The sequence below is a fragment of the Trachurus trachurus genome (assembly GCF_905171665.1).
Source record: "Trachurus trachurus genome assembly, chromosome: 3".
Lineage (NCBI taxonomy): Eukaryota > Metazoa > Chordata > Actinopteri > Carangiformes > Carangidae > Trachurus > Trachurus trachurus.
Genome location: NC_139893.1, coordinates 22,635,732 through 22,661,327, shown reverse-complemented (window position 1 = coordinate 22,661,327; position 25,596 = coordinate 22,635,732). Strand labels below are relative to the sequence as shown.

The window sequence follows — 25,596 nt, the reverse complement described above, 5'->3', positions numbered from 1 at the left end:
TTTCACACAGGAGCTTCCATGTGATTCCACAAAGCGCTGTTAGACTTGAGTTTCCCATCTTTCACTCTCTTGTTGAGAGGTTCTCTCTGTGTCTTTCTAGCAGCTGCCGAGGATATGGATATCACGTTCCCATCTGTACCAGGACAGAGTCACTCCAGGCCAAGCGTGACTGGCCAGAGGCTGACAAGGCTGAATGTAACACCTGATCTCCACCTGCAGCCAAAGCCAAACGCCAGCACACGCCGTGAGCAGGTCCACTGTTATTCTCCAAATACTTCACTGCATTGTTCTCTGGTTTCTGCTCTTCCCCGATAGTTGCAAAATCCCAAGAAGGACAACAACAAGTAACAAATAAAGCCAAACAAAATAATGGCAAAGTACAATGGTGCAAGTCCTTGTGAAACAGAAAGTATCCAGAAGAATAACAACCCTGTGATTTCTGATACTTAACCTCCTCACACTGTTTTATTTGTGGAATAATACAAGTTAGGCTTCAGAGAAAATCCTAAATCTGACAAAAATTCTCACATGCGCCAAGTCTAAAGCCCCCAAATGTTCCAGGACTATGAAACCAAACGAACAAAAATAGGAACCTAAAGAGCTTTTTGTTCCATTTCCGCTGCTGCTGAATTGAATTGTAAGTATGAGACAAATTATATAAATAATAAAATAAAAAAATATTTTTTTTGGCAGCCCACGTTGTTATTTATTCATGTTTTATGAAAACAAATCAGAAAATTAAATTGTAATTTTCTACATCACCGACTTTTCTCTCTCTTCTGCAGCTTCTCTCCCTTTTTAGCTCTCTCAACCATCCCCACTCTCTCATTTTCATTGTTTGCTCTTGTTATCAGCTAATTTATACTCAGCTCATTTCTCTTTCTCTCTGTCCTCTATCAAAACGAGTCAGGAAGACAACGGCAGGGTCTTTTATCATCAATACACAACCACAAATGCTTGATTCTCAGTCTACATTAAAAAACAAGGTACTATTATTAGAGATTGTTTTATATCGTCTGTGTTTGACCAATCAGCAATGGACAGGCCAGCAAATCTTGCCCCTAAATCTTTGGAAAGTACTCCAACAGAATATTTTTAGCACCTGAAACTAAATTTAGCCTCTAGTTCCTCTGCTCAAGACACAGTTAAATGTTCCTGAGTTCCAAAAGCCTCTTGGTCCCCTGTGAGAATTTCTGAAGTAAAACACACTCAAACTGTTGCATTTTTTTTTGTTCAGTGAACTCTTGCAAGAGGAATGTTTTGTGATGAAAGGAGAACAGTGTAAAATGATTATGTGTGCCTATGGACACATGGGGGTTTTCAGCGTGCTGTGAAAAAACAGAAACCTCATCTTGAGAAATTCATAATTTTAATCTTAACCATTTGAATAGACATCTCAAAGAAAAGGGTATCATCTATAACATTGGGAATATAAATAAAGCAAATGCAATAGACCTGAATTCTGAAAAGACCCAGTCATGAGATAAGTGACGGAGATGAACCTCAGGGAGCGCTGATAAGCATCAGTCTCAGTAATCTCCTGGAGTAAAGCAAATTATTAAACAAACAAGAGATGTGTATCTGTAACACTGAGAAAACAGGATCCAAAAATAGGGCAAACCTTACTTATTTATTTAGGCTTTAAACTATGACTATAAGATCAAGAGACAAAGAGAGAGGGGGGAAGGTAAAGGTGGTGAACATATAGTGGGGACTAGATATAGTAGAACTACGGATGTTCAACGACGGGCTCATCATGTACAGTGCAATGTCCCTTTACTTGGTCGTGTCACTTGACACTTGGAGAGAAATAGTTGGAAAACAACTCTACTTTCATTTTCTATGCCTGCAGTGTACGCCAATACTCTTTGGTCCTATTCCTGTTAAGTGGCAATTATACAGTAGCTGTGTGTGAAATAGTGAAGAGGATAAAACGCCAGCTCCTGTGGCATCTTCTTGTTTTATAGGGGGTTCAGTGACCAGGTGAGTTGATATTTGAGTCGTGAGTAACCAGATCAGTAGGAAGGACATGCAGCTTATCAGTAGCCTTGGCAGCTTGAAGGGACCAGCACAGACCAAGTGTCATGGCATCAGCGGTCAACCTCACATGGTAAACGGTCTGGTGGATGCTGCGAAAAAAAAAACTATTGTGGAATCATTCCTACTGTAGAATTCTTTTTAAACTGCGTCTTACACTCGACAGTTCTTTCTCTGGAGTTAGCAAAGCAGGGATCAAAAACAACAAACAGTGAGGATTTGGCAGTAAATGGGGCAAAGTGCAAACTGACTGAATTTACAGTGAGCTGTCTGAGTGGTGCATGCTACTGAAAGGAAATCCTGTGATGAGCCATTGAATCTCAGAATGACTCAACACAACACTGACTGAGTTTTACCACCTATAATAGACGTGGCTTTATCACAGGTTCTCACCCGCCAACGCTAGCAGAGTCGTTAGAGCCAAGAGTGAAAAGAGCCATGTTGAAAGTGCATGTTAAAGACTGTATAGTCATACTACAGTCAGACATGCTAAGTACTACTTTCAGTCATTTGAGTTAGTTGATTAAATGCACGCTCATTCCAAGGTTGCAAATAATGATTATAAGTGATTATTTTTATGTATAATTTAATAAACATTGTCATTTCTAACAATTCATAAGATTGTAAAAACAAGCTTCCAGAGTTCACAATGACACCGAGTGCAAAATCAAACTTTATATTCTTTACTTTAAAGAGGGTGGTACGGAGCCTAACATGATTTGTCCCTGTCATCCAGTGACCAGTCTGATAAAACATGATGAAAATAATAACATTACAATATTACATCCCTGTTTGTTCAGTCAGAAAACAATATAAACCATTTTGTCGTCACAATTTCTGTGTGAAGTCTGAGGTCACCATGACCTTGACCTTTGTCTTGACCTCTGATCACTAAAATGTAATCAGTTTGCCCTTGAGTCATTCATCTTTTTGATAATTTGCTTAGGTTACATTTTTACTGATTAAGAAATCTGAAACAATAAAATGAAGACAGCTCTTTAGTTGTTTACATACGCAAGTATTTTGCAAATACTGTAACTACCGTTTCTCGGTGCCCTGAGGACATTGTTTCATTGTTCAGCAAGTCCACTTATCAACTATTGTTGCAAAGGTAATTTGCATAGTGTGTGCAGCACTTGTTATTTTCCTCTGGCTTCCTCTGTGCTTTGAAAACAGGTCCAACACCCCTCACAACCGCTGAGTACCACCAAGCAACAAGAAGTGGAACATAACAACAGGCAATCATACTAAACACTAAACAACCAGCACAGCATATAGGATGGTTATAGGCTCCAAAAACATCATTAAAATGATACTGAAATGTAGTTTATTCTGATAAGAAACACGTTCCCTTTGGGAATCCAAACTAATAAATAGTCAATAAATAAGCACTGGTCAATAAATAACCAGTGCTTTTCATTGTTTGACTTCAACAAAAACATCAACAAAGAAAAATAAAGAATTGACTAATGCAGTTACAGGACGTGCCAGCGAAGTGATTCACTCAGTGACTACACAGTCTGTGTCGTGGCTGTTTGCTTGATGAACCTACTTGCTGACTGACCAACTCAGTGACTGACCTGGGGTGTGTCTTGAAAACAGAGCAGCCTGTATCAGCTGACAAACTCACAATCAAGCCTGTGAATTATTAACTGGCTTTGCTAGCAGCGAGTTCGTCTGGAAATAAGAGCAAGGAGCAGCAGAAGCTAAGTGGGTCAGTGGAGTTGGACAATTAGTCATATCGGTCTTTTCTTAGCGGGCCTGGTCAGACAGCTGAGCTGACATCACCCACTGGCATGCAGCAGCAGCTGATCAAAAAATTTACCAGTCACTGTTTGTCCAGTCAAAGTGCACAAAGTGACACATCCAGTTGGATTCTGGGACAACAGAAGGTGGGATGGGGTGTATATCTAGCAATGCACATACAGTATAGTGATAAACTTATGTCACAGTAGTAGGGAGGGAGAAAAGCTATGACTTGCGCAGGACACCTCAATACAAAGCACTTAGAGAGTGAAACACTTTGAAACGCAAGGAATTTAACCACCTACATGATCCACATTATACTTGCAAAGATAGCATACATGTCATATACTGCAGAGGCAGCCATCGTTTAGCTGCTGCAGTTCAATCTGTGTTGGCTGACCAACCAGAAAAGACAGCGGCATCACTTCTATGTTAGATCCCACCAACAGCACACAGGTGCTCTGTTCCTTGTGGCTGCAGAAGAAGTGCACAGTCCCTCTGAAGTATCATCATCACAACCCTTATTGTGACAGAAGTAAGTCACACCCCCAGGAATAATACAGATTACTGAGTGGACCTTTCCAAATTGACATAACACGATAACTAACAGCTAAATTTAATTCCTGTACAACCCTGAGCTTGTTCAAACAGCTTCCCCTCTAGTGCTGCTTTCAACAACAATCAGATCTGGTTTTGTGTGTCTGAGCATTAAGTCAACTATCTTACCCCGGACTTCAAGTCCTTGAGTGTGTGTGTGAGGATGATGTTGAAGACAGCATGTGATCGACTGCTCTCCTCATTCATGTTGGTAGCAGCAACAGTGCGAGATTTATTCCCCTCCGACATTAGAGATTCAATGTCCTGTCAAAACAGAAACCAAACAATTGGTACATGATCAATAACAATATCTTCTTGTTTTGTTATTATGTGTAGAATTGCCTATTGACAATGCTTTTGCGTTACAACATATACATAATTTTCTTATTCCAAGCTCAACTATATATCTGGTTGACATTTTAATTTAAAACAAAACCTGTGAATATTCTCATTTGTCCAGGTCATAGTTATCTCAAGGAAAATTTAAATCGAATGCAACTGGACTTGGTTATTTGTCTAGATTCTAGACAAATAACCAAGTCCAGTTTCTAGACTCTAGAAAGACGTTTCTCATCCAAGACAAATACAGTAACCGAGTCCAGTTGCGTTTGATTTAAATTTTCCTTGAGATAATTTAAAACAAACATCTTTAAATCTTGTAGAAAGCATTACCTACAAAATATTAATTCTAATACTTTTTAAACATCTTTCCAGTGTGATTGGTGGGAGTATTAAACTGACTGCAGCCATCATGTGAGATACACTGCTACTAATCCTCATCCTCAAAGTTTAAAGATCAAAGTGAAAGGGAAATAGGATACTAAGATCACATATACATATGTTTACCTTATAGCAAGCCACAGCTAGTCGAGACAGGCCATCCACGTAGGGGCCCAAAACTTTATGCTCACGCACCCTCAGAGTTTGTCTGCCCCTGGACAGAAAATAAAGACAGGTTTAAAAACAACAACAATGTTTCCAAAACATTATTTGTCCTTGCACAGATGGAAATGTAGTTCTGGGGGCCACTACAACTTTCCCCAGTTCATACAGATTTTATTAGCACTTGGGTGTCTGACTCCAGGCCAGCCAACTTCATCATTCTCTGCTCCACGGTGAAGCCCATATGGCTGTCAGATGGTCTTCCCCTCTCTGGTCCTTTTTACTGAGGTTAAAGGTCACGTAGTGAGTGAAGGTCAAAGGTTATGCTGTCTAGGGCAGCAGACACAGGCCTGTGCCCCTGATTTACTGCTGACCCGCTGGACATGAACTGGCCTCCACCAGTGACTGCAGGGCAGAATGATAATCCTTTTATCCACTGACCACAGCAGCTGGTGAGGTCAGAATGAACCTCTGACTTTCTCTCTTCTGCCAACGAACTGGAGCTGGAGAACTTCAAATGATCCCTGATAACAAGCAGTTTACCAACATATAGGAACAGGAAAGATTAATCCCTAATTCTGGGTGATGAACCTACGTCCAAAGAGGGGATGGATTTAAACGTGAGCCATCAGCAGCAACAAGTTGAATTTGCATTAACAGGATACTAACATTACAGACGAAATCTGCACTAAATGGCTAAATTGGCTTGTCCAAAGGAAAATACATTTAAAAGCAGTGGGTTAAGTGGTTATTTTTTAAGCTTTAGGACCTAAAGGAGCCATTATAGCCAACAGTAGGGAAAATCCATGTGTGACAGTAGTAGAAGATCAGTTTGAGTTCATACCCTTTGGGATCGAGCAGATCCCGGACCTTCTCGTTGTAGATCTCCATGTATGAAACCTCAACAGTGAAGCTCTCCTGCTCTCGCTGCTCCTCCTGGGTTCGTACAAACAAAGCACTGCACAGGCGGGGGATCAGACCGGGCTGGTCCACCGAACCCATCATTGTGTACGACTTTCCTGAACCTGAATACGACACAAACACAAACATGCACATGAGTACTGATGATACTTGAGATTTCCTGTTAATTCAGGTTTAGTTAACAGGTGTGAAAGTCTAGATGATGAGAGATTTTAAATTATGCCACACCCTCCGAGTCGGTTCTGAAAGACCTATCCTGACTTTTGTGTGTTGACACTTATCTTCACTTAGCGACCTCAAATTAACCAAAACATATTTTTACATTGTTTGAGGTGAATGTGGGTTTCAGTAACATTGAGCACACTTATCAGGTCTTTTCAGTTCTGCTTTTGGATGAAAACAAAAACAGTATCTTAGCTTTGGTAGTTTTTCATGCTAGAGAGAGCAGATTCTTTCCAAGCTTCCTGCCACAACACATCCACGCTGACACTCCTCTTAATCACTACATAAAATGCTCAAGGGCACTGTGCAATTAAAAGTTCAAAGAAATTGTTCATTTATTGTGTCCAACTCCTAGAGTCATGCAACTGGCCCAGTTTTAAAAGACAAATGTTAAAGGTCATAACATGTATCATATAAACACAAACACATATCAATACGAGGACACACACTGCTGAATCTCAAACGATCATATAGCTGAATCAAACATTTTCTGTACATGTCACTTAACCGGAAACTTTCACACCAAGCACAGAGTAATGAGGTGCATCATGGGGTTTTTACCAGTTTGTCCATAGGCAAAGATACAGGCATTATAGCCCTGGAAGGCATTGTAGAGAAGACTTTCCCCAAGGCACTGGAACACCACTTCCTGACCTGCAGACAAACACGAACACAAACAAACAGAGCGTATCATTCTGTGCAACTGTGTAAATTCCCAATTTAACACATTTTGAGACATTTCAGTGATAAAATGTTAAAAATGTAAACTGCATGTGGCTAAATAAACCAACCTGCAAATTTCTCCTTATCTGTCTCGTCCATGGACCAGAAACAGTAATCATAGGCAAAGACCTGGAGAGCACATAGACACAAGCAAAACAACAGCATGAGTAAATGATGGACTTTATTTCTAAATGATGCTTTACCATGAAAGAAAAATCAAGATATTCATATTTAATTTACCTAATGTTGGACTTTATTCCATTTCAGTCGAGAAATAACCTTAACCTTTTCTCAGTCTTCTCAGTCAACATACTTAACATTGTGTCATGTGTTTTGTGTTCATAGCTGACAAAAGACTCTTTTGGCAAAGTAAATAAAAAAAGAAAAACAGAAAATAAACAAACAGCCACCCAGCAACAAATATTCCTTGAGGATTTATCACCAATAAATTAAATAAAGACTCTTCCGGCAAAAATTGTTTTACAAATCATTACTTTGTACCACTGCCTGTGCGGCTGCTTGTGCAGTTCACAAACTGAGTCAAGGAAATACAGTGGCTGCTTTGTTGAACACAGAGATGATTCACAAGCATGGAATTAGCTCCAGTGTCTGTGTATGTGTGTGTGTGTGTGTGTGTGTGTGTGTGTGTGTGTGTGTGTGTGTGTGCTGTTACCTTGGACTGGTTCCTGATGATAGTGGGCGGGTGAAGGTAGCATGCGGAGAGAAATAAATGACATTTAGCACACATGTTGGACAGGATGCAAGAGTCAACATACATAAATGATTTTCATTTTTAATATGGAACAACATGATCCAACCTTCAGTGTTTCTAACTCCTGAGCGGAGACAAACTGAACAGAGACAGACACAGACAGTGCTGGAGCTCATGGCCGCCCTAAAGCCTTCCTTGTTTCCCCTCGTACACATTTGATTGAATATCAACGTTGTGTGTGTGTGCAGCTTGTTTGCATCTAGTTTGTCACATACAACCAACTTCTCAAAGAATGCCGCGGATGTCAGGGAAGCCACTCATCCTTGACGGCCGCTGGAGAAAGAAAAATCACTGGGACTTGGTTGAATTGTTGTGGGAATGTATGTAGTATGTGGGCATGGGTGTGTGGGGGTGACTGAGTGGTGAAAGGGGGTGTTAGTACTGAAATTGTCAGGGAGGGATAGTGAGATAGTGTGCAGTGGAATCAGAGGGGTTACTGGGTCGAGGTCACACACACAAAAATTAACAGACATGTGGGAAAATGCCTTTGAATGTGTGACATTTAGGAAGAACTTGCCCTCAATATCGGCATGATATTCGTGGAAAACTCAGAAAACACATGTGCAAGCAATCACACACTACACATATGAACCCACAAGGCAAACGTGTCCATATTATGAGCATTTAGCCAAAAGCCATGCCCTTTAAAAATGATCTCTTCGGCGCTCAGTCAGTCACTCCATCTGGCTTTCTCCACATACCGGGAAATGTCAGAGCGGATCAGAATAGACTCATCTCCTTCTAATAATAGCAGCATGAAATAAGAAGCTATTTCAACAATAACACAAAAAAACATAAATCCCTGCCATGCATTTTAATAGTCGTTCCTACTGTAAATCTAAAATGTAGAATATTTGTCTCTGAGTGAGAGAATATGCAAGCAAGCGGTTTTCCAGCGGTTTGCCTGGGGATTTCAACCCACTGTGATCTCAAGACATTTGATTCTTATCTGTATTCAAAAGATGGAGCGTGTTGAGCAGGCACCCCATATGCAGAGGCTATAGTCCTCGCTGCAGTCGGTCCTGGCTTGAATCCCGCATCGGGCGGCCCTTTACTGCATGTCATCCCCCCTCTCCCTGCCTCCCCATTTCCTGTCTCTTTCAACTACAGTATGTTATCAAATAAAGGCAAAAAAGCCCAAAAATTATACTTAGAAAAAGAAAAACAAGAAAGACGGAACGCCACAGAGCCTCATATTACATCACGTGGATCAAATCAAAAACATTTAGATTATTGTGGTGCAATTTAAGGGCGCCAATGGACCCGGGCACAGACATTAATTCCCATCAATTCATTTCAACAACAAACACTCTGCTGCCTTTAAACACAGCATTTATTGTTTTAACCTTCTGGACAGTAAAAAAAAAAAAAAAAAAAAAAAAGCAGACAATAGTAAATACGAAGTCAAATGATCACAGCACCAACACCGATACGTTTAAATTGTGTCTGGGAAAATGTATCACACCAAGGTTCTGTGTTGTAAATCCATCCATCACTATTTTGACATTTGGCATTTAAGTTGTTATATGCTTATTTCTATTTATTTATTTCTATCCCACCTTCTATTTATTTCTATAATAATTATTTACATAATGTCTCATTAACTATTCTGCATCTTACACACTTTATCTAGGTTTAATGAAAAGCTGTCTATCACTCAAATCATTAAAAAATTGCTCCAAGCAAACTATACAGATGCTAGTAAAACACTGTGGCACTCACTAAAGATATATGTTGCGATCACACTTCTACTCATGTCGTCTGATTTGCCAGTAAAAAGAGAATAAAACTCACTGATGTGTTTTCTCATGAGTTTGAATGGCAACTGTAATTATTATTACCATTTGGTCGCCATTTTAATCAAAGAGGCTTATTGCAATGACACTGTTGGGATTTATAGTTCCTGAGGGAACACAATCCTTTCAGAGATCATGGTGTACTGCTAATAAGAAGACTCCACAGAATGGCGAGGTGGAACGAAAGCACTACAGTCCTGCCTTGAACAAGCCATGTAGAAAGAGCTTTTGTGTTGTGTACCTCCTGTAGGGCTCTAATGAATTTTACTATAACTCATGAATTGAAATATAAACCGTTGCCTCTGAGATTTGCTATTAACAAAATTTTCTCCAAGAAGCTAAAATAAGTTATGGCCTTTTCTTTTCTCTCATCTTCTTCCCCACTAAAATCCTTGTCATCTTACTCCACCATCTATGGACCGCTCTCACCGCCCACGGAGTGAGGGCGGCTGTCAGTCAGAGAGATGCGTTAAGTCAGATTGATGAAGCCCCACAGACAAGAGCCACACACAACCTCTACACTCACGAGGACCCTCAAATTCATCCATTCCATTTCTTTAGTAATGCCGACTATCAGCGCCAAATATCTGACCTGACACCACATCAAACTTGACCCTGAGCTGCAGGCTAGATAGACTGTGGTTTTTATACTTATGTGTTGAGGACATTTTTTTTCAGACGCGCACACAGACATTCACACACCTGTTTCCTTTTACCCATGCACATTCTTTATAAACCGCCAGAGCTGCAGCTCTTGTGCAAACCAGCCAGCATCCAGTCAAATCTGTAACACTTCATATTTCACTGATGTTCCACTGCTGACGTGCTGCTGCGCTCTGCAGAGCAAATACATGCAGAGTAATCCTCATCTGTAGCCTAACTGATTCCAGTAGCTCTTCAAACCAGGATACAATTAGGGACCACCTCCACACACAGCACTGACGTAGCCCTGCTGGAGTCCACAAGACCTCCATCAGTCACCGAGGATGTTCTTAGCATCTCATTCTCTAAATATAGAAAGAAAAGCCCATCCTCTTTTCTAGAATCTCATCAAACTTGAATCCACTGATGCAATGTGTATCAGTTTACAGGCCCTCCTCTCTGACACTAAATTGTTTGCAAATCCCTGATTCCTATAAATATTGGTTCCTCTCGAGGGGGCTTCAGAACATTCTTCATGCCTACGATCCCCCCCAGTCATATCTCCACACACTTTCAGGATAAAATCGGCATGGCAGGTTTTGACGTACATGGTGATGACAGCTGTCATGGTAGCTTCAAAGGCTGCAGGCGAGAAGGGTCACCCATGTCTTCTAGTAAAACGCCTATTAATGAAGCTATGGGGCCTCGTGACCAATGGGGAGGGAGAGTGAGGCGGTCAGGAGAGCTGTGAGCCCGCCTCCCTCGGCCCTCGCACACTTCTATTTGTCCCTCCTCCTCCCTTCGGCCTGCTCCTCTGCTCTGATCACCGTCATTTAAAAAATAACTTAATGCATGGCTGCTTCTCCCCTCCTCTGTTTTTCTCTACTGTTCTTGCATTCTTTTTTCCTCTCTCTCTGGGACTGTACCATTTCGCGGCTGTGTGTAGGGAGGAATGAGGAATGGAGGATAGAAAGGAGGCTGAAGGTAGCCAGGGGGGTTAGGGAGGAAAGAGGCTGGGCCTGAGACTGGAATGTTAAGCTGAAACATACTGATGGCACAGGACAACGACATGTAACAGGCCGATGCTTGGATTCACCGCATATTGACAAACATGGGATGTGACAATATGGCATCACGGAGTAGACCTATGCATATCCTCCCCTACAGATACAAACTGTAGACAAGTGAAGTGCATAATACATATCACTCTGTGAGCGCTGTCATTTTACAAATATAATGCAAACTAGGGACCAGTATGAGAAAGATACTCTCTGATGTTGAGATGAATACAATTCAAATGCTATGTATGCCATGTATAAAAAAAAAAACAGAAATACTTCCTAGTCTGAGGGTGGGTTTATTCTTGTAGCAGAAATTTGTTCTGGCAGGAGGTTATTTCTTACTTGCATGTGCAGAAATTGCCAGAGAACCATTCGTCTGATAAAGTGCTGAAATTAAAAGCTCCGTTATCATGCATACCTGCACACTTTTGGTTTGCCACAGTAGAAAACAAAGAAGACGGTATGAAAAGAGCTGAATTCTTGCTTAATCTTCAAAGGTCTTCTTAAAAGGCTAGGACAGAATTACTGGTTAAATTATTATCTATTTAAATGGAGAACAGTTGTCATTGTGCTATATGGTGTGCACTGCACTGAGCATGGTATTAGAAAAGAGTTGTCTGAGGAGATAAGACTGAAAAAACAGCCAAGATAAAAGGCAAAAACGACCGAGCTGCAAAAGAAAAATGGACCCAAAAGAAGACAGGAGGGTTTGGAAAAATGCCAGAGCACAGTGTCTCTTGAATTTGTGCAGGGCAAAGTAAAAATCTGAAAATTTTCATTCTAGAGTCAAACATGCTGTTCAGACAAATGTGTCAGCCGCAGATTGTGGTTCTTCAAACAGGTTAATGACCCAGAACATGCATCGACAACCAGCCAAGTATGGATGAGAAAACAATAATTCACCAGTCTAAAGTCAGTGGCCTTCTCCAAATAGTTAAACACAGAACATTTAAAACTGTACATTACATCAAAAACCAGTAACAATGGCTCTGTTCTATTTAATATGGAAGAGAACAATGGATGCCAATTATCTTTGTCATTACTGAATTGTTCTTTAAAAATGTTCTATTTTCAAATGAAGGAGTAACAATTACTTTGTTATTTTTTGTAAATACAAATGTTTCAGTGTTAACAAACTGTTGAGCAATACTGTAACACTTCAAAGTCAGGGTAATCTTTACACATGAAGACAGGGCAAAGTGCAAAAAATCTGATACAACAGGATACAATGTAATTCAGTGATACAGTGCAGCACTTTCATTTCCACTTTCACTTCTACCCATGGTGAGGTGAATGAGAAATACATTAAGCATACAGTACAATCTATCCAGCCACATTTTTGAGATAACTTCAAGACTAAAAGGCCCTTTTATGTGTTTGAAATCCTGCTTGACAATAAAATCTGAAAATTATTGAGCTCAGATCATTCTGAAAACACCAGTAAAACATACATAGTATAGTATGACTTGTCCCTTTACTAATAGATTTTGCTCAACCTGATGGTAAATGGAGCACGCAGGCAGCATTTACATTTCTCCTCAACATTAATCCTCTGGAAAAGTTGAAGCCCCATTGCACAGTCCAGGTTTTCAGTCCATGTGATGCACATTAACATGACCTCTGGATGGCCTTAGTGCTCCTTCCCAAGCTCTTCACAGAAAATTTAGCACAAAACTTGACAGAGAGAAAATATATAAAAGTTTGCATGTTTAATGTTTAGCCATTACATATGAACCAGTTCACCAGCAGTGACCCAGTTCATAAGCAAGACATGTTCTGGCATGCTTCAAGTTAAATGTTAGACATCTCTATCAGTGGCAGGTTAGAGCACAGTGAGATAGCATTCTCTAATCATTTCCTGTGTTTTTAAGATGGGCACTAAATTAATTTACAATGAGCTATAATTTAAGTTTTTATCAGGTTCAGCCCATAATGAGCTGCAGAATTAGGGCTGACTGATTCATCTTATTTTCATCGTCATTGCGATATCAACATGCACGGTAAACACATCGCCGAAGGTTACCTGAAATGTGATGAGCAAGTTTTATTTACAGGCGCCAGGCCTCCACACTAACACAACTCATGCCTGTAACCTGAGCTACACAGCTAGACGTAAGGTAACGTTACAACAACACGGCAGACTTCCATCGGGTCCCTCCGATACCGCGCCTGAAATGCGTCCACGCAGCATTGATCGGCATATTTGTTCTATGGTTCTGGGACAACTTCTCGTGTTTAGTCGACTTTTAATGTTTGGAGTTTAGTTGCAGCGCTCAAGCTTTCCACTCTTCAAAAAAAATGGCTGAAATATAATATTCCCACTGCAATAATTCTGAAGGTTGCCCAGGCCAAGTTAAAGCACTTGACTCCACTTGAAATTCAAAGACTACTTTTGATCCGTTTGAACACGTTGATATAACACACCGAAAAAAAAGTCCAACATCAATCCAAGATACGGGGGCCACATGGTCTCTTTTGTCTATCGTCTTGGAAACCGAGCCGCTTGTGTTTGCCTGACTAACATCTGACAGGAGACAGATCGTTGTCAGAGTATGTCAACATCCAGCTTCACCCGGCCAATGCAAACAGCCTCCGGCCATCATGCAAACTGTAGTGTCTGACCACACGGCTGCGGGGATGTTGGCCGTCTGCTTATCAGATGGAGCACAGTGGCCTGGGCCTACAGTTCAAACTCTGGAGGTTAGGAAATCCCTGGGGGGGGTTGCAGTGATTCAGATGATTCAGGCAGCCACGTGTAAAATGAGAATGGACATCAAAATAAATGTATGTAAGATGTCAGTTTTCCAGTAACAGACTGCAAAGAAAACAATAATCATGGCCGTCAAAAGGCACAAAAAGCTTGCACATCATACCACTAATGTTTCCCTGGTGGTCCCACATGAACAGCGCTTGACGACATCAAAATATTCAGACGTTATAAAACAAGATTAATGTCGCCACTTCAGTGAATCACTGAGGGTGGCAGTTTGAGGAACTTAAATCTGGTCTCTGCCCAGTGAGGGCCGCTGGTGGAAAAACTGAATCAGACCCACAAGCAGAACACACAACCGACAACTGAAGAATGAAAAAAATGGAAAAGGAAATAACCTTGAAGTGAGGTACTTTCAAATTATCCATGTCATGAATCCAAGTACAAAAATGGTCTGCGGGTGTTTTGTTCAGGTAAAAACTGAGTAACAGAGACTGTCATTTCAGTCCTAAGTTGAAAATGTTACGTCACTTCAACATTGATGTATGTATGTAGTTTGTAGAAAAGTAAAACTTGTTCTGTTTGAAACACTTTGTTATAGCTTTTTTGTCTCGTGGAAGGAAGTTCTTAATAGATCCTATGTAAACAATAGAATCATTAAAATCTAATTAACAAGTGCATTCTTGTCTTGCAACTCAGGCCTGTGTTAGAAAGTCAGTGATTAGGTCAACACACTCCATGGAGAGCGGCACTATTGTGTGTGAGGCTCAGTATTTAACCAATCCTATACATGGCCCTTGTGTACTTTCAGTGATACATGACCTTTCCTCGCCAATGCCTGAGTGCACAAGAAGGTCATCTCTATATAATAAGAGAAAGTGATGGCAAAATCCTAAGAGAACCACAATAGACCTAAATCATATAGCCTAGTCCATTCAGATATTGAGTTATATTTTTAAACATGACTTTAATCCACCAAGGAAACGTTAGTATGATATTAAGTTATATTTGTAAAATTTGTCTTCAAGAGGCAATTAACCATCATTTCTCCTGAATAATTCCCTTTGGGTAATTTCTCTGCCTTTTTTTCCTGGTAGGAATGCAAAAAAGAGGAGGGTAAAAAGTGGCCCCAGCTTGTAGTTGAAATAAACAGGGACTGTACTACATGTCAAAACTTAAAAAAAAAAAAAAAAAAAAAAAAGTTTGGTGCTAATGTATCACCTATGGCATTGAGCCAGAGCCATGCTCTAGGAATAACTCTTGGTTTGTCTGAGTGCACTTACTAACCATGAGTAAGCTCTACAGCAGTGACGGTCAGCTCTTACAAATGGAAGATCTAGGCTATCTCCCTGCTGCTTTGAACCATTTCGTGAGCAGATACCAGATCAAAACCAGTGGATTTTATCATTTTTCTGCATGGGAAGTTTTTTTTTGACAGCCCCAGAGAAGGAGAAAATCCTTCGTTTACATTTAAACAGAGCTAATCCTCAGCTTCAGGAACAACCCCCACAAAAACAGCAGTGCAGATGTCTTTGAAAGTCTCATATCTGACTGCAGAGATTAGGAGCCTAGAAGGCGAAGCTTCCAAAGATGAAGAAGGTTTCAATGATTACAACAGTATGATTAATGTATTCTGTTTTTAACTGAGAATACACATCTCTCTCTATATATATATACACTATATCACACACACTGCCTGTACCACCTATCCTGAAATATTTGCTTCACCTTTTAATTAGGCTCACACAACTTCTGTCAACTTGTGTCAGAATCTCAATTACACTGAAGTATTGCTATAACAAAACAAATAATATTAATAACCTTTGAAATTACAAGATGTTCCCATTTTATTACCAAGAGGTAAAATAACAATTTACAGATGCAGACTGATAATTAACAGAAACTGCAAGTTAAACAGTATAGGAGGGAGGCTAGAGAGTCGGGGAAGTCCTTACGGTATATAGCTGCCTGTTAATGGTAATCCAGGAAATGAAAATTATTCGGAGATGCAGTGAAATACTTCAGACTTTAAAGTGCACATGAGACAGTAGAGAATACTGGAAAATGGAGACACATCATTATCTAAGATGTAATACTGTAAAATGGTGGACTCCCCTTAAAGGGCTCATAGTTAGTTTCCTCTGCCAATCTCTCTACTATGCACTGGGTTTGGATTTAGCCAGGTGGCTACAACAGCTTTTTAATGTGTGATCATCGTAGATATGTCTTCCTTGTTTTAAACAAAGGGCATCCTGGTAACTCAGCTTAAGCAAACAACTTGCACCTGCAACATCCTTGTTTTATTGCATCCTTCCTCTATGCACCCACTCAAATCTCTGGTAGTAACAACAACCACGCCAAATGCTGAGTAAAAGACAACTATGTAAATGTAAACAAAATGAAAACAGCATCTGCACGTTGAGGGCAGCAGACAGTCAGTCAGTCGGCCCATCCTCCTGCTGCTTCTTCGCTCCTTTGTCACTCGGACAGAAAGCGACACTACAGCCCGGCTCTTGTTCGCTCCTCCATAAAAGTCACCGAAAAGTTTATGGTCGACAGATGCTTGAGTAAATGTGGGTTTTTTTTTTCCCCCTCCATCCATCGTCTCCTCACTCAAGGAAGGGGCTTCACGGTCACCGACGGCGACCCAAAGTTAACCTCCCCCCGTGTTGCCACGGAAACGGAAGAGCTGAGAAAAAGGGAGGAAGCCAGGCAGTGGGGAATTACAACCCAGCTGAGCGAGGGAAGAGAGCAGCGGAGTGGAGTCTGTCTTTTCATGTATAATTGTCTCTGTCTGCATGTGTCTCACTGCTGCTGTCTTTCTTAGAGGCACTGACACCCCCACTGACAGACACACACACTGAAACACATGCTGCTGTTGCTCTTGTCCGCTCCTGAACCTCAGACTGAAGCCAACATTATTCACTGCCTCTGATCTGGCAGTCTGCAGTCGGTTCAGCCAGTCACAAGGAGATCTTTATTCCGACACAGCTGGCTTCCTCCAAGATGGAGGGTCAGCAGTCCAGCAGGGCCGACTGGCTGCTTCTAACTCAAACAAAACAACTTCAATTATGAGCCCTTTTTCTTTAAAGAAAGGGTTATTAATTCGTTTGCTGGCCTGGTGTTACATTTGCAGCACTTTGCAGGGTGTGATCACTACTGAAACATTGCTTCATTCAGACACACACTGAGTGCATGCTCACACACATTCCTGTTCTGCCCAGTGCAACCACAGTTAACACGATCTAATGCCTCCTTCAGCGCCGGGGTTGAGAGACTCAAGACTCCAGATACAATTCAGCGTTACACATGAACAGCAGCTGATTAACAGGATGGAAACAGAGTAAGGCGCCAAGAAAGGGCAACAAGTGACAGGAGCTGAAATACACCTGTCTCTGACAGCTGGTTCATCAGCTTCCTGCCAAAAACTACATCATCTCAACATTCCTCACAAATCGGACACAAGCTTTTCGAGAAGCAGCAGAACACAAGGACATCTCTGAGACACTTAGGGGTCACAGTACGGATTTAAAAACACACCACAGCTGTAAATCTAAAGCTAACTGACTGAGGGGAATAGAGGGTAGAGACTAGAGACTAGAGCAGCAGCTCAAAGACGCTACAGGCCCATGACTCAGAGTGGTGACTGGAGTTTAGGGTTGGGTTAGATTTTTGCAGTCTAACAGTGTGGGCGCCTCCTCAAATCAAGAAATAGAGACAACTGCATTACCCAACATGCCCTGACATCATAATCCATTCACATTTTGGCAAACTGGCATTGTTTAATTTTTGCCAGATTAGCCAGTAGTGTTTATTGTTGTTGGGGCATCTGGTGAGGATGCCTCCAGGGGCACGTCCAGCTGGGAGGAGGCCACGGGGCAGACCGAGGAGACTGTGTCTCCAAGCTGGCCGATGTAACCCGGGAAAGGGAAGTCTGGGGCTCGCTGGTGGATCTGCTCACCCTAACCCAATCCTGGATTTAAGCGGTTGAAGCTGGGTGGATGGATGGTTTATTGTTGTTTAGAGTCCACCCATCAAAATACAGACAGCCCACTTGATAGATGATACTGAGGACTTTTAAACACAATGCAGGGGTCCAGACATGCTTTTTTACTGGGAGCACAGTGGCCCCTCACTTAAAATTTAACTTAAACTTTAACTTTTTACTTAAAAGTAGAAAATGTAGGGGCGCACACCATAAATCGACTTGCAAAGCAAATATTAACATTTCCTTTTCATTCATGATTCATGATTTTTTCTGTGATTTATGGACATTGGAAATAATCATATTCTCCAAAGGTTCCAGTTTATCTAATCTAAAAATATGTCCATCATGACTGTTCAGATAGGACTTGTGTATCACTCCAAGAGGTGTGCTATAATGCAATGTATTACTTACTTTTGTTTTCAGAACACCTGCACTTTGCAATGCATTGCATCTGTTACTTTCACATTACACAGTGTCTTTGCCCCCCCCCCCCCCCATCCCCTACCACACCCTACAGAAATTTTAATTTCTGATCAATTAGATTGTAAAGACTTGTTCATACTTATTCAATTAACCATATTCTTGATCAATGTACAAAAAGGTAATAATTAAAAGCTGAATACCCTAACAACTCCTTATTTAATGCGGCACAAGCTGCATATGGTCATTTACTTTACACCACGGAAAGAATAAATCACTGCTGTGGTCACGATGTGATGAAGCGACACACATACCTTGTGTCTCCTTTGCCAAGGTTAGTTCCTGCAGGATGGAGGATCGTCTGGTTCTTCGCCATCTCCACAACACATTTTGTGTTCAGTTCCTTTTCTGTGGATCACAGAAGAAATGGTTAATCAACGACATCACTAAACCTCAGAAGCACAGAAATTAGCGATCTTGATTGCTCCTGCATTATAACATAATGCCACGTTGTGTGTCTGTGTGTCATCTCCAGCCCTAGTTCATAACTAGGGCAGAATGTGTCATGTAACTACAGATATTGCAGCGCTGCACAGATATTTTCCCATTGTTGGTATAAAGCTGCCAAACTCTACACATCACTTTGATCCTTTTATCTGAAATGACTCAATAGTGCCCTTAATGACAATGAAGCTCTCACAATTATTGGCCTGATGCTTATTTAGCCTGCTCTGCATTGGGGAGAAAGCAGACGTTCAATAATACAACAGCAACAGCATTTCCTCTGGAACAATAGCCTGAGCAGCAGACTGGGAAACACGGACTCTATAAAATGACCTTTTACCTTGGGAGTGAGCCCTTAGGCAATCCGTCTTTATCACACGCACAAACAACTGAGGGTCTCCTATACTGACCCTGTTCTGTTTACATCATGATGCAACACTGCAACACTACAAATGACCATCTCCAACTCTGCATTAAGCGTGGTCCTAATCCTTTGTACACGCAGGTATTAATGTCAACAGGCTGCAAGAGTCAGCATATAATGTTGCTCACTGTGGCTCCTTGCTCAAGGTTGTAGTTTTAATTCCACTGCCCCATCAGAAAATTGCATTTTTTCCTATAACTCCAAGGAACGCACCAGTTCAAAAAGACAGAGTTACTATCTGACTTCTTTCTAAAAACTTTGTCCGACAGTGTTACTGTGTATCAACTGTTGCACACTATGTTAGTTTTCATAGCCTTCTAATAGACGCCTTGGTGTGGAAGCAACCAGCACAAGCACTGGAAAATATCAACATGGACCGCACTGGAAATTCACGAGGCTGGTAAGTCTCTCCATTCATCTGTCTTGCCAGTTAGACCTAATGATGGTTGTACAGGCTTGGTGTTGCCAGCATATCCTGGGCATCCAGTATCTGACACAACTGGTCATGAATAAAACAAAAAAAGCATTTACCAACTGGTTGCTTGCAGAGCAGACTAATTCACCAGCAACAACACATTGCAAGTGTTTTACTGGTGGCTATTGGTGAATGCTTGGGCCACAGCCACTGAAATCCTTCATGTTTTTTTAATGGCCTATTGCGGCAATTTATCACACTGCATCATTATACATTATCACCGTGGTAACAGGCCAAAATAAAACTGTCTTGAGAAGTGTGAAGAAAAAATTTAATTGACATAATTGGGATTGTGCTGTATGTTTCTAATGAAAATGGTCTCAACCAGGTGTGAACATTTACTCATCAATAACAAGGGAAAAGGTCACGTCAACCACATGATTTTCTCTGTAATTAGGAAGCTGGCAACAAAATCCAGTGACAAATTCTTATCATTTAACCGAGTTGATAAGATAAGAATGAAACTCAAGAAGATTCTTTGCCCCCTGTGTGGGATATCCTCTCCTATTCTCTTCTACTACGACCCCCTTTAGAGGGAGGTCAGAGGTCAGTGCCACAACAGCACTCCTTTAGCTGCAAATCATTGTTTGCTCAAGGACACCAGGCATCAGTGAGGAAACTTACCAACAATAAATACTGTCCTTCAGATGTAAGAACTGGCGGAGGGCTCCCATGTAAACAAGCACCAAACCTGCTTAGATTCCCCTCTGAAGGAACAAATACTTTTCCAAAGCTGAGCCTCTACTGCTTTGCCACCGTTTGACTCAGTATTAGCATGTAGATGACTGTCAATAATCGTTTTCTCCATTATGCTGCAGGCATGCAAGATCATGTGTCCAGACAGGAAAATCATTCTGTGGTTTTAATTCTTGTCTTCACCAAGAACTGTCCGAAGCAACACTCCAACATGTGTAGCACACAGTGTTATCTTATAATATTTGTGCCTTCAGTTGCTTTTTCTGGCCAAACAACAACTGCTCTCAGCAGGAATGTTGAGAAACAGCATAATCGACCTGTCACAGTGCAGCAGCCAGGTTTGATTACAGTGTATAGAAAATAAAGCAATTTGAAATAAACCTTTCCTAATTTCACCGGACAATAACTTGGTGATTTAGTGATTAAACCTGCATGCTATTGCAAGGGGCATACTGTAATAGCATAGTATCCTAGCCAAGCAGTACCTGGCTACACCTGTCCCACTGTGTTTCCTGCCAGCGTGAGTGTTTCCAACTGCTGTAGGTGGCCCAGAGGGTGTTTTACATACGTAATCAGCAAGTCTTGTTTTCCTAACAAACACACATGCAAATGACCGCTTTGTCTGTGCATAGGGGCTCCACAAGTTTGTTACCTGTTCTGAATGGCTAGAATAGACACGTGTGACTTACCAGCCACAGTCAAAACCCACTACTCTACCACTTGCCTGATTGTGGTTGATCAATCACTGGGACACAAAAGCGAATCGTAACCTAAGCAGTTCTATATCCCATGGCTAGAGGCTAACTGTGCCTGTCTGATTTGAGGTTAGAGTGTCTGTTTAGAGAGCCTCAACACTGTTGTTCCTGGCAGGAACATGGGGGTAGAGCCATGGAAACATGGTGTCAAAGGTCACAGGACCTGAATCACCCTCCAATTCTTGAGCTGTCAAGGAGACTACAAAGCATAAAAAAAAGCTGGGTGAACCAGTGGAGACAAAGTGACAAATAGACAGTAGGGGGAGAAGATAAAGTTAAACAGGGGGGCCGACAAAGACATAGAGGGTTTGAGTGAGAAAACTTTCTGCTCTGCCCTCTCCTCTGCTGCTGCCTACATTACCCACATGCCCGCGGCTCTCCAGCTGTACTCCCTCCTGAACGGAAGGGAAAGTGTGATGCGATGTGGTTGAGAGGATAAATGTAACCATTGTTATCTGCCTCTTCTTGCTCCATAAGCGGCTCAACTTTCCACTGGCCTTCTCTCCGGTCCTTTCCTTGGGCTACCGGTGCTGAGGTTTTGGCACAGGGGCCCTGACATCAGCCAGGAAGCCGATTGGCCGTGGTGCTGCCGTTGCTACGCCTGGGGTTACTCTGTTCTTCGAAGGCCACAGCCATGGGAACATGGAGCATTACGCAACGTTAGCAAATATTCATTCAGACTCACTCCCTTCCTGCCTTTGTCCAGCTAAGCAGTGACACCACCTCTCCTCCTCAACCTGGGACACGCAGGGACAGTGGCCTCGAGGTTAGCGCGGCCGGCTCGTTATTTCGGTGTCACAAGTCTGAATCAGTGCACCGGCAGGGGAGATGTGAGTGAGCAAAGTGAATGAGTAGTCCTCAGCCCTCCCTCTAACCAGTGACTGGCTTCAGCAGCTCAAAGGTTTGAATGTGCAGAGGCCTGAATACCAAATTATGTGGAGCTGGAATAGAGCATTGAGAGCAATTCTTCTACCGGCTGACTGGGACTTGATCTTTGAGTGTCACCTGTTTTAAAATGACATATGATGTTTCCCGAAGCTTATATGGCTTTTGGGTGGTTATCTGGAATCGTAAAAGTCTTAAATACACACTGGTAGATGTAAAGAGAGTGAAACCAGCAAGAGAGGAAATCAGAAAGGCACTACTGGAAACGTGGCACTGCTGCTTCCAAACCCATTCCCACTGCCTTCGGCAAGCCATCAATTTGCCTGCTTGTTCCTTTTTACCAAAATCATAATTGTATTTACCCTCTGAGCAATGAAAGACATGCAGGGATTTGTTTACAAAGTTCACAGAAGTCTTGAATGATAGAGATATTGCAACAGTGAAGCTGAACATTCACCGCAGGTACCGAGAACTTTGTAAAATTGTAACGATAATGTATATGTAACTTTTCTTGTCTGCAGCCAGAAGGTGGAAGGACAGAAAGTTCACATAATGACTTAGAGTTGACCAGTTACCGACATGAATAGGCTGTTGATTGATTGCACATAACTGTAGGCAAACACTACATCATAATGTTTGCTCTGATTATATTTATGATGCAATAATACGTATCACATGATATATTAGAAAACTGGATTTTTCAACCAGTCATTTCACAACAGTTGGCTTCAAACCAGCTTCATCTAAAAGTGGCATTTTTGTGTAATTAAATCAAATAGTTTATACACAGGTTTTTGATGATGACATATGGGTCAGTTATGTTCTAATATGAGTAGAAAACCGGTAATTCTGCATTATTTGGTTTTCTTTTTTTGACAGATTTTGTTTTACAGAGGAATTTGATGAAATTAAAAAAAAAAAAAGGAGATGATGGTTTCAGTCAAATAAATCTGGGTGACAGATTGTCATCACCTGTAGTTATCAGGTCAGCAGGTTCACTGAGAGAGGAGAAATGTACATAGCCATGCTGGTATGTGGTCAGGTGCACAGAAATAGTTATGAATGAATGATGTAGCCAGAGAAACATATTTACAGTAAATCCCTTTCTGATTAAATCCAAATATACCTGACCTGAGGTGGAAATTTGACAGAGCTAATTTGCAGCCTCTTTGTCATAATAATAATAACAAAATACCCAGTGTCAGCTGACATGTGTTTGTTGACAGCACATGGGATTTTTTTTTCTGGATTTAAAACAATTGTCTAACGTAACAAAGAGTCATCACGGGGAGAAAAAAAAGTCTGTTTTTCTCTACGTCTAAACTCAACGTAAGAGTTCATGTTCAATCCATGCTTATAGGAACACAGGGGCGATCTACTGCCTTGGTCTTGTGACCGACTTCTCCAGCTCAAAGGGGTGAGAAAGAGGGACACGCGTGATTTATTCTGCCAGTTGTCGGTCAACCACTCTGCCTCAGCAGCTCTCCTTCTCCTCCTCCTCCTCCTTTCATGGGACACATGGTCTCCCACGGCAAAAACACAACTTGGCAATCAACCAGGAAATGTCATCCATGCCTTCCTGCGTGCTGCACTGAAAATGTGCAATATAATTGACCGGAGCATTTGAGCGTGCATGCAGATTTGTCGAACACTGAGCCTTTGTTATCCTGGCCTTTTCTAAAATTAGAGATGCGGATGTAAGTGGGCATGAAGCTCCCCAGGGAAGATACTGAAAGATACTGAAAATACATGCATGTTGACCTAATGTTGGTTAAGCAGGGATGACAGTGGTAAATAAGGTTGACGAAATCGCTGTGCAACTCCTTTCCGAGCTAATGAGTTGCCTCACTGTTGCAGCAAGTGACAGATGATGTCAAGAAGCTATTGGCATGTGTATCAGCGAGTGAAGGAGACAAAGAAGCTAAACTACTTTCTAGACAGCAGATCTCACACAGCAAGTCGACTTTAAATCTTGCCGGATGGCAGGCGGCCGTGAGGGAAGCCCTACAGCAGCTCAGTACAACCATGTGCCAGCCAGACTACAGCTTTCTTTAATCTGCAGCAGCTCATTTCACTAATGGGTGGTGATTTCTGACTGGCATCCCATTCCCAGGAAATTAAACGGGGAGTGCTTAAATCAAGTCTGTGGATACTGTTACTGTGAGATGCAGTTTGTTTATAGTTAACCTGAGGTGGTCATTTAAATCTGAGACAGTATAACACAACAATGTTAACTTGTATTGTATTTATATGGTGATGATTAGCCATTCTGTGCTGTGTGTACAACAGCCTAGTGTATGTTGACCAGAAATGTACATTATGTAGACAGCCGGTATGTACAGGGATGCTTTTTTTGGAGACAGTACATGAATAATAATCCAGATTGTAGCAGTGTGGAGCCCTCTCACCTCTCCTGTTCATGGGCCGTAAACGAACAGCCACCTTGACATTGGAGCCGTCCATGCTGGGTTGTTCCCCCATGCCGACTCCTTACCCAGGGAGGGCAGGGAGCGCTGATCCAAAATAAATCAGCTCTTGAGCTAAACAGTCATCCAAAATCCTGGAAATGTTGCGCTAGCCGGACTGTCGGCCAGCTAGCTTCGCTCAGCTTTCCTCCATAGACAAGGCATGTCCACGGAAAAACAAAAAAAAGCCTGTGCAAAATCCCGCAGGAAGCCAGCGGCCGCCACTTATCTTCTTCTCCTGCTCATTTTTCTGGCTAATTCAGATCCGCGGAGGCTGGAGAAGATGAAAGACACAGGAGAAATGTAAATTATATGAGATATCCCAGCCGCTGGCGGATGTGACTGAACAAACACACGCTATTTGCAAGGCAAAAAAACGGGCTAGCCAGCTAATTTGCCAGGCAAACTGAAGGGGAGCAGCGGCAGGACAGAGCCAAGTAGTTTAGCCATTTCCCACCGTTTAACTACATAACACCCCCCGAAACCACCCAGCCTTCGAGCTACATACCTCAGAGGATTCATCCCAGAAGTGTCACTGTGAACCTACATGCACAACGGAGAGAGATCTCCAGAGAGAGAGCCGCCTGACGATGATGTACAGCTTCCCAACGGGATCCACTATGTCCTCCCTCTGTGTCGAGGTACAAGCAACGAGCAGCATCCGCCCTTCCGCCCGACCGCTTCCTCTTCAAAATAAAAGCACGGCGTTGGTTTTAACAAGTCACCTGTCAAAACTCAGCGTCGAGCTAAAAGATACGAGAAACGGTGATGTCCACGAATAAACAATAATAATTTAGGTGGATAGTCGGTGAGGTAACACGACAGTTTACCGTGTAGTGTAGTTTATCCAGCCTAAAACGGTGCCGCATTTAGTT

At 41.8% G+C, this 25,596-nt stretch overlaps 1 protein-coding gene across 1 annotated transcript in view; it reads right to left on the bottom strand.

The window, feature by feature from the left end:
* The window catches only part of kif13ba (kinesin family member 13Ba), a 44,437-nt gene extending 19,056 nt beyond the window's left edge, over window positions 1-25,381 (bottom strand). The window contains exons 1-9 of the mRNA XM_084001465.1: window positions 25,230-25,381; window positions 24,665-24,995; window positions 18,832-18,925; window positions 7,802-7,814; window positions 7,197-7,257; window positions 6,967-7,059; window positions 6,107-6,287; window positions 5,227-5,314; window positions 4,510-4,644 (exon numbers count right to left, since the gene is read on the bottom strand). Of these exons, the coding sequence (XP_083857591.1) occupies window positions 4,510-4,644; window positions 5,227-5,314; window positions 6,107-6,287; window positions 6,967-7,059; window positions 7,197-7,257; window positions 7,802-7,814; window positions 18,832-18,925; window positions 24,665-24,737 (738 nt within the window). The 5' untranslated portion in view covers window positions 24,738-24,995; window positions 25,230-25,381. The remainder of the gene's footprint in view (window positions 1-4,509; window positions 4,645-5,226; window positions 5,315-6,106; window positions 6,288-6,966; window positions 7,060-7,196; window positions 7,258-7,801; window positions 7,815-18,831; window positions 18,926-24,664; window positions 24,996-25,229) is intronic.
* Window positions 25,382-25,596: the final 215 nt, after the last annotated feature.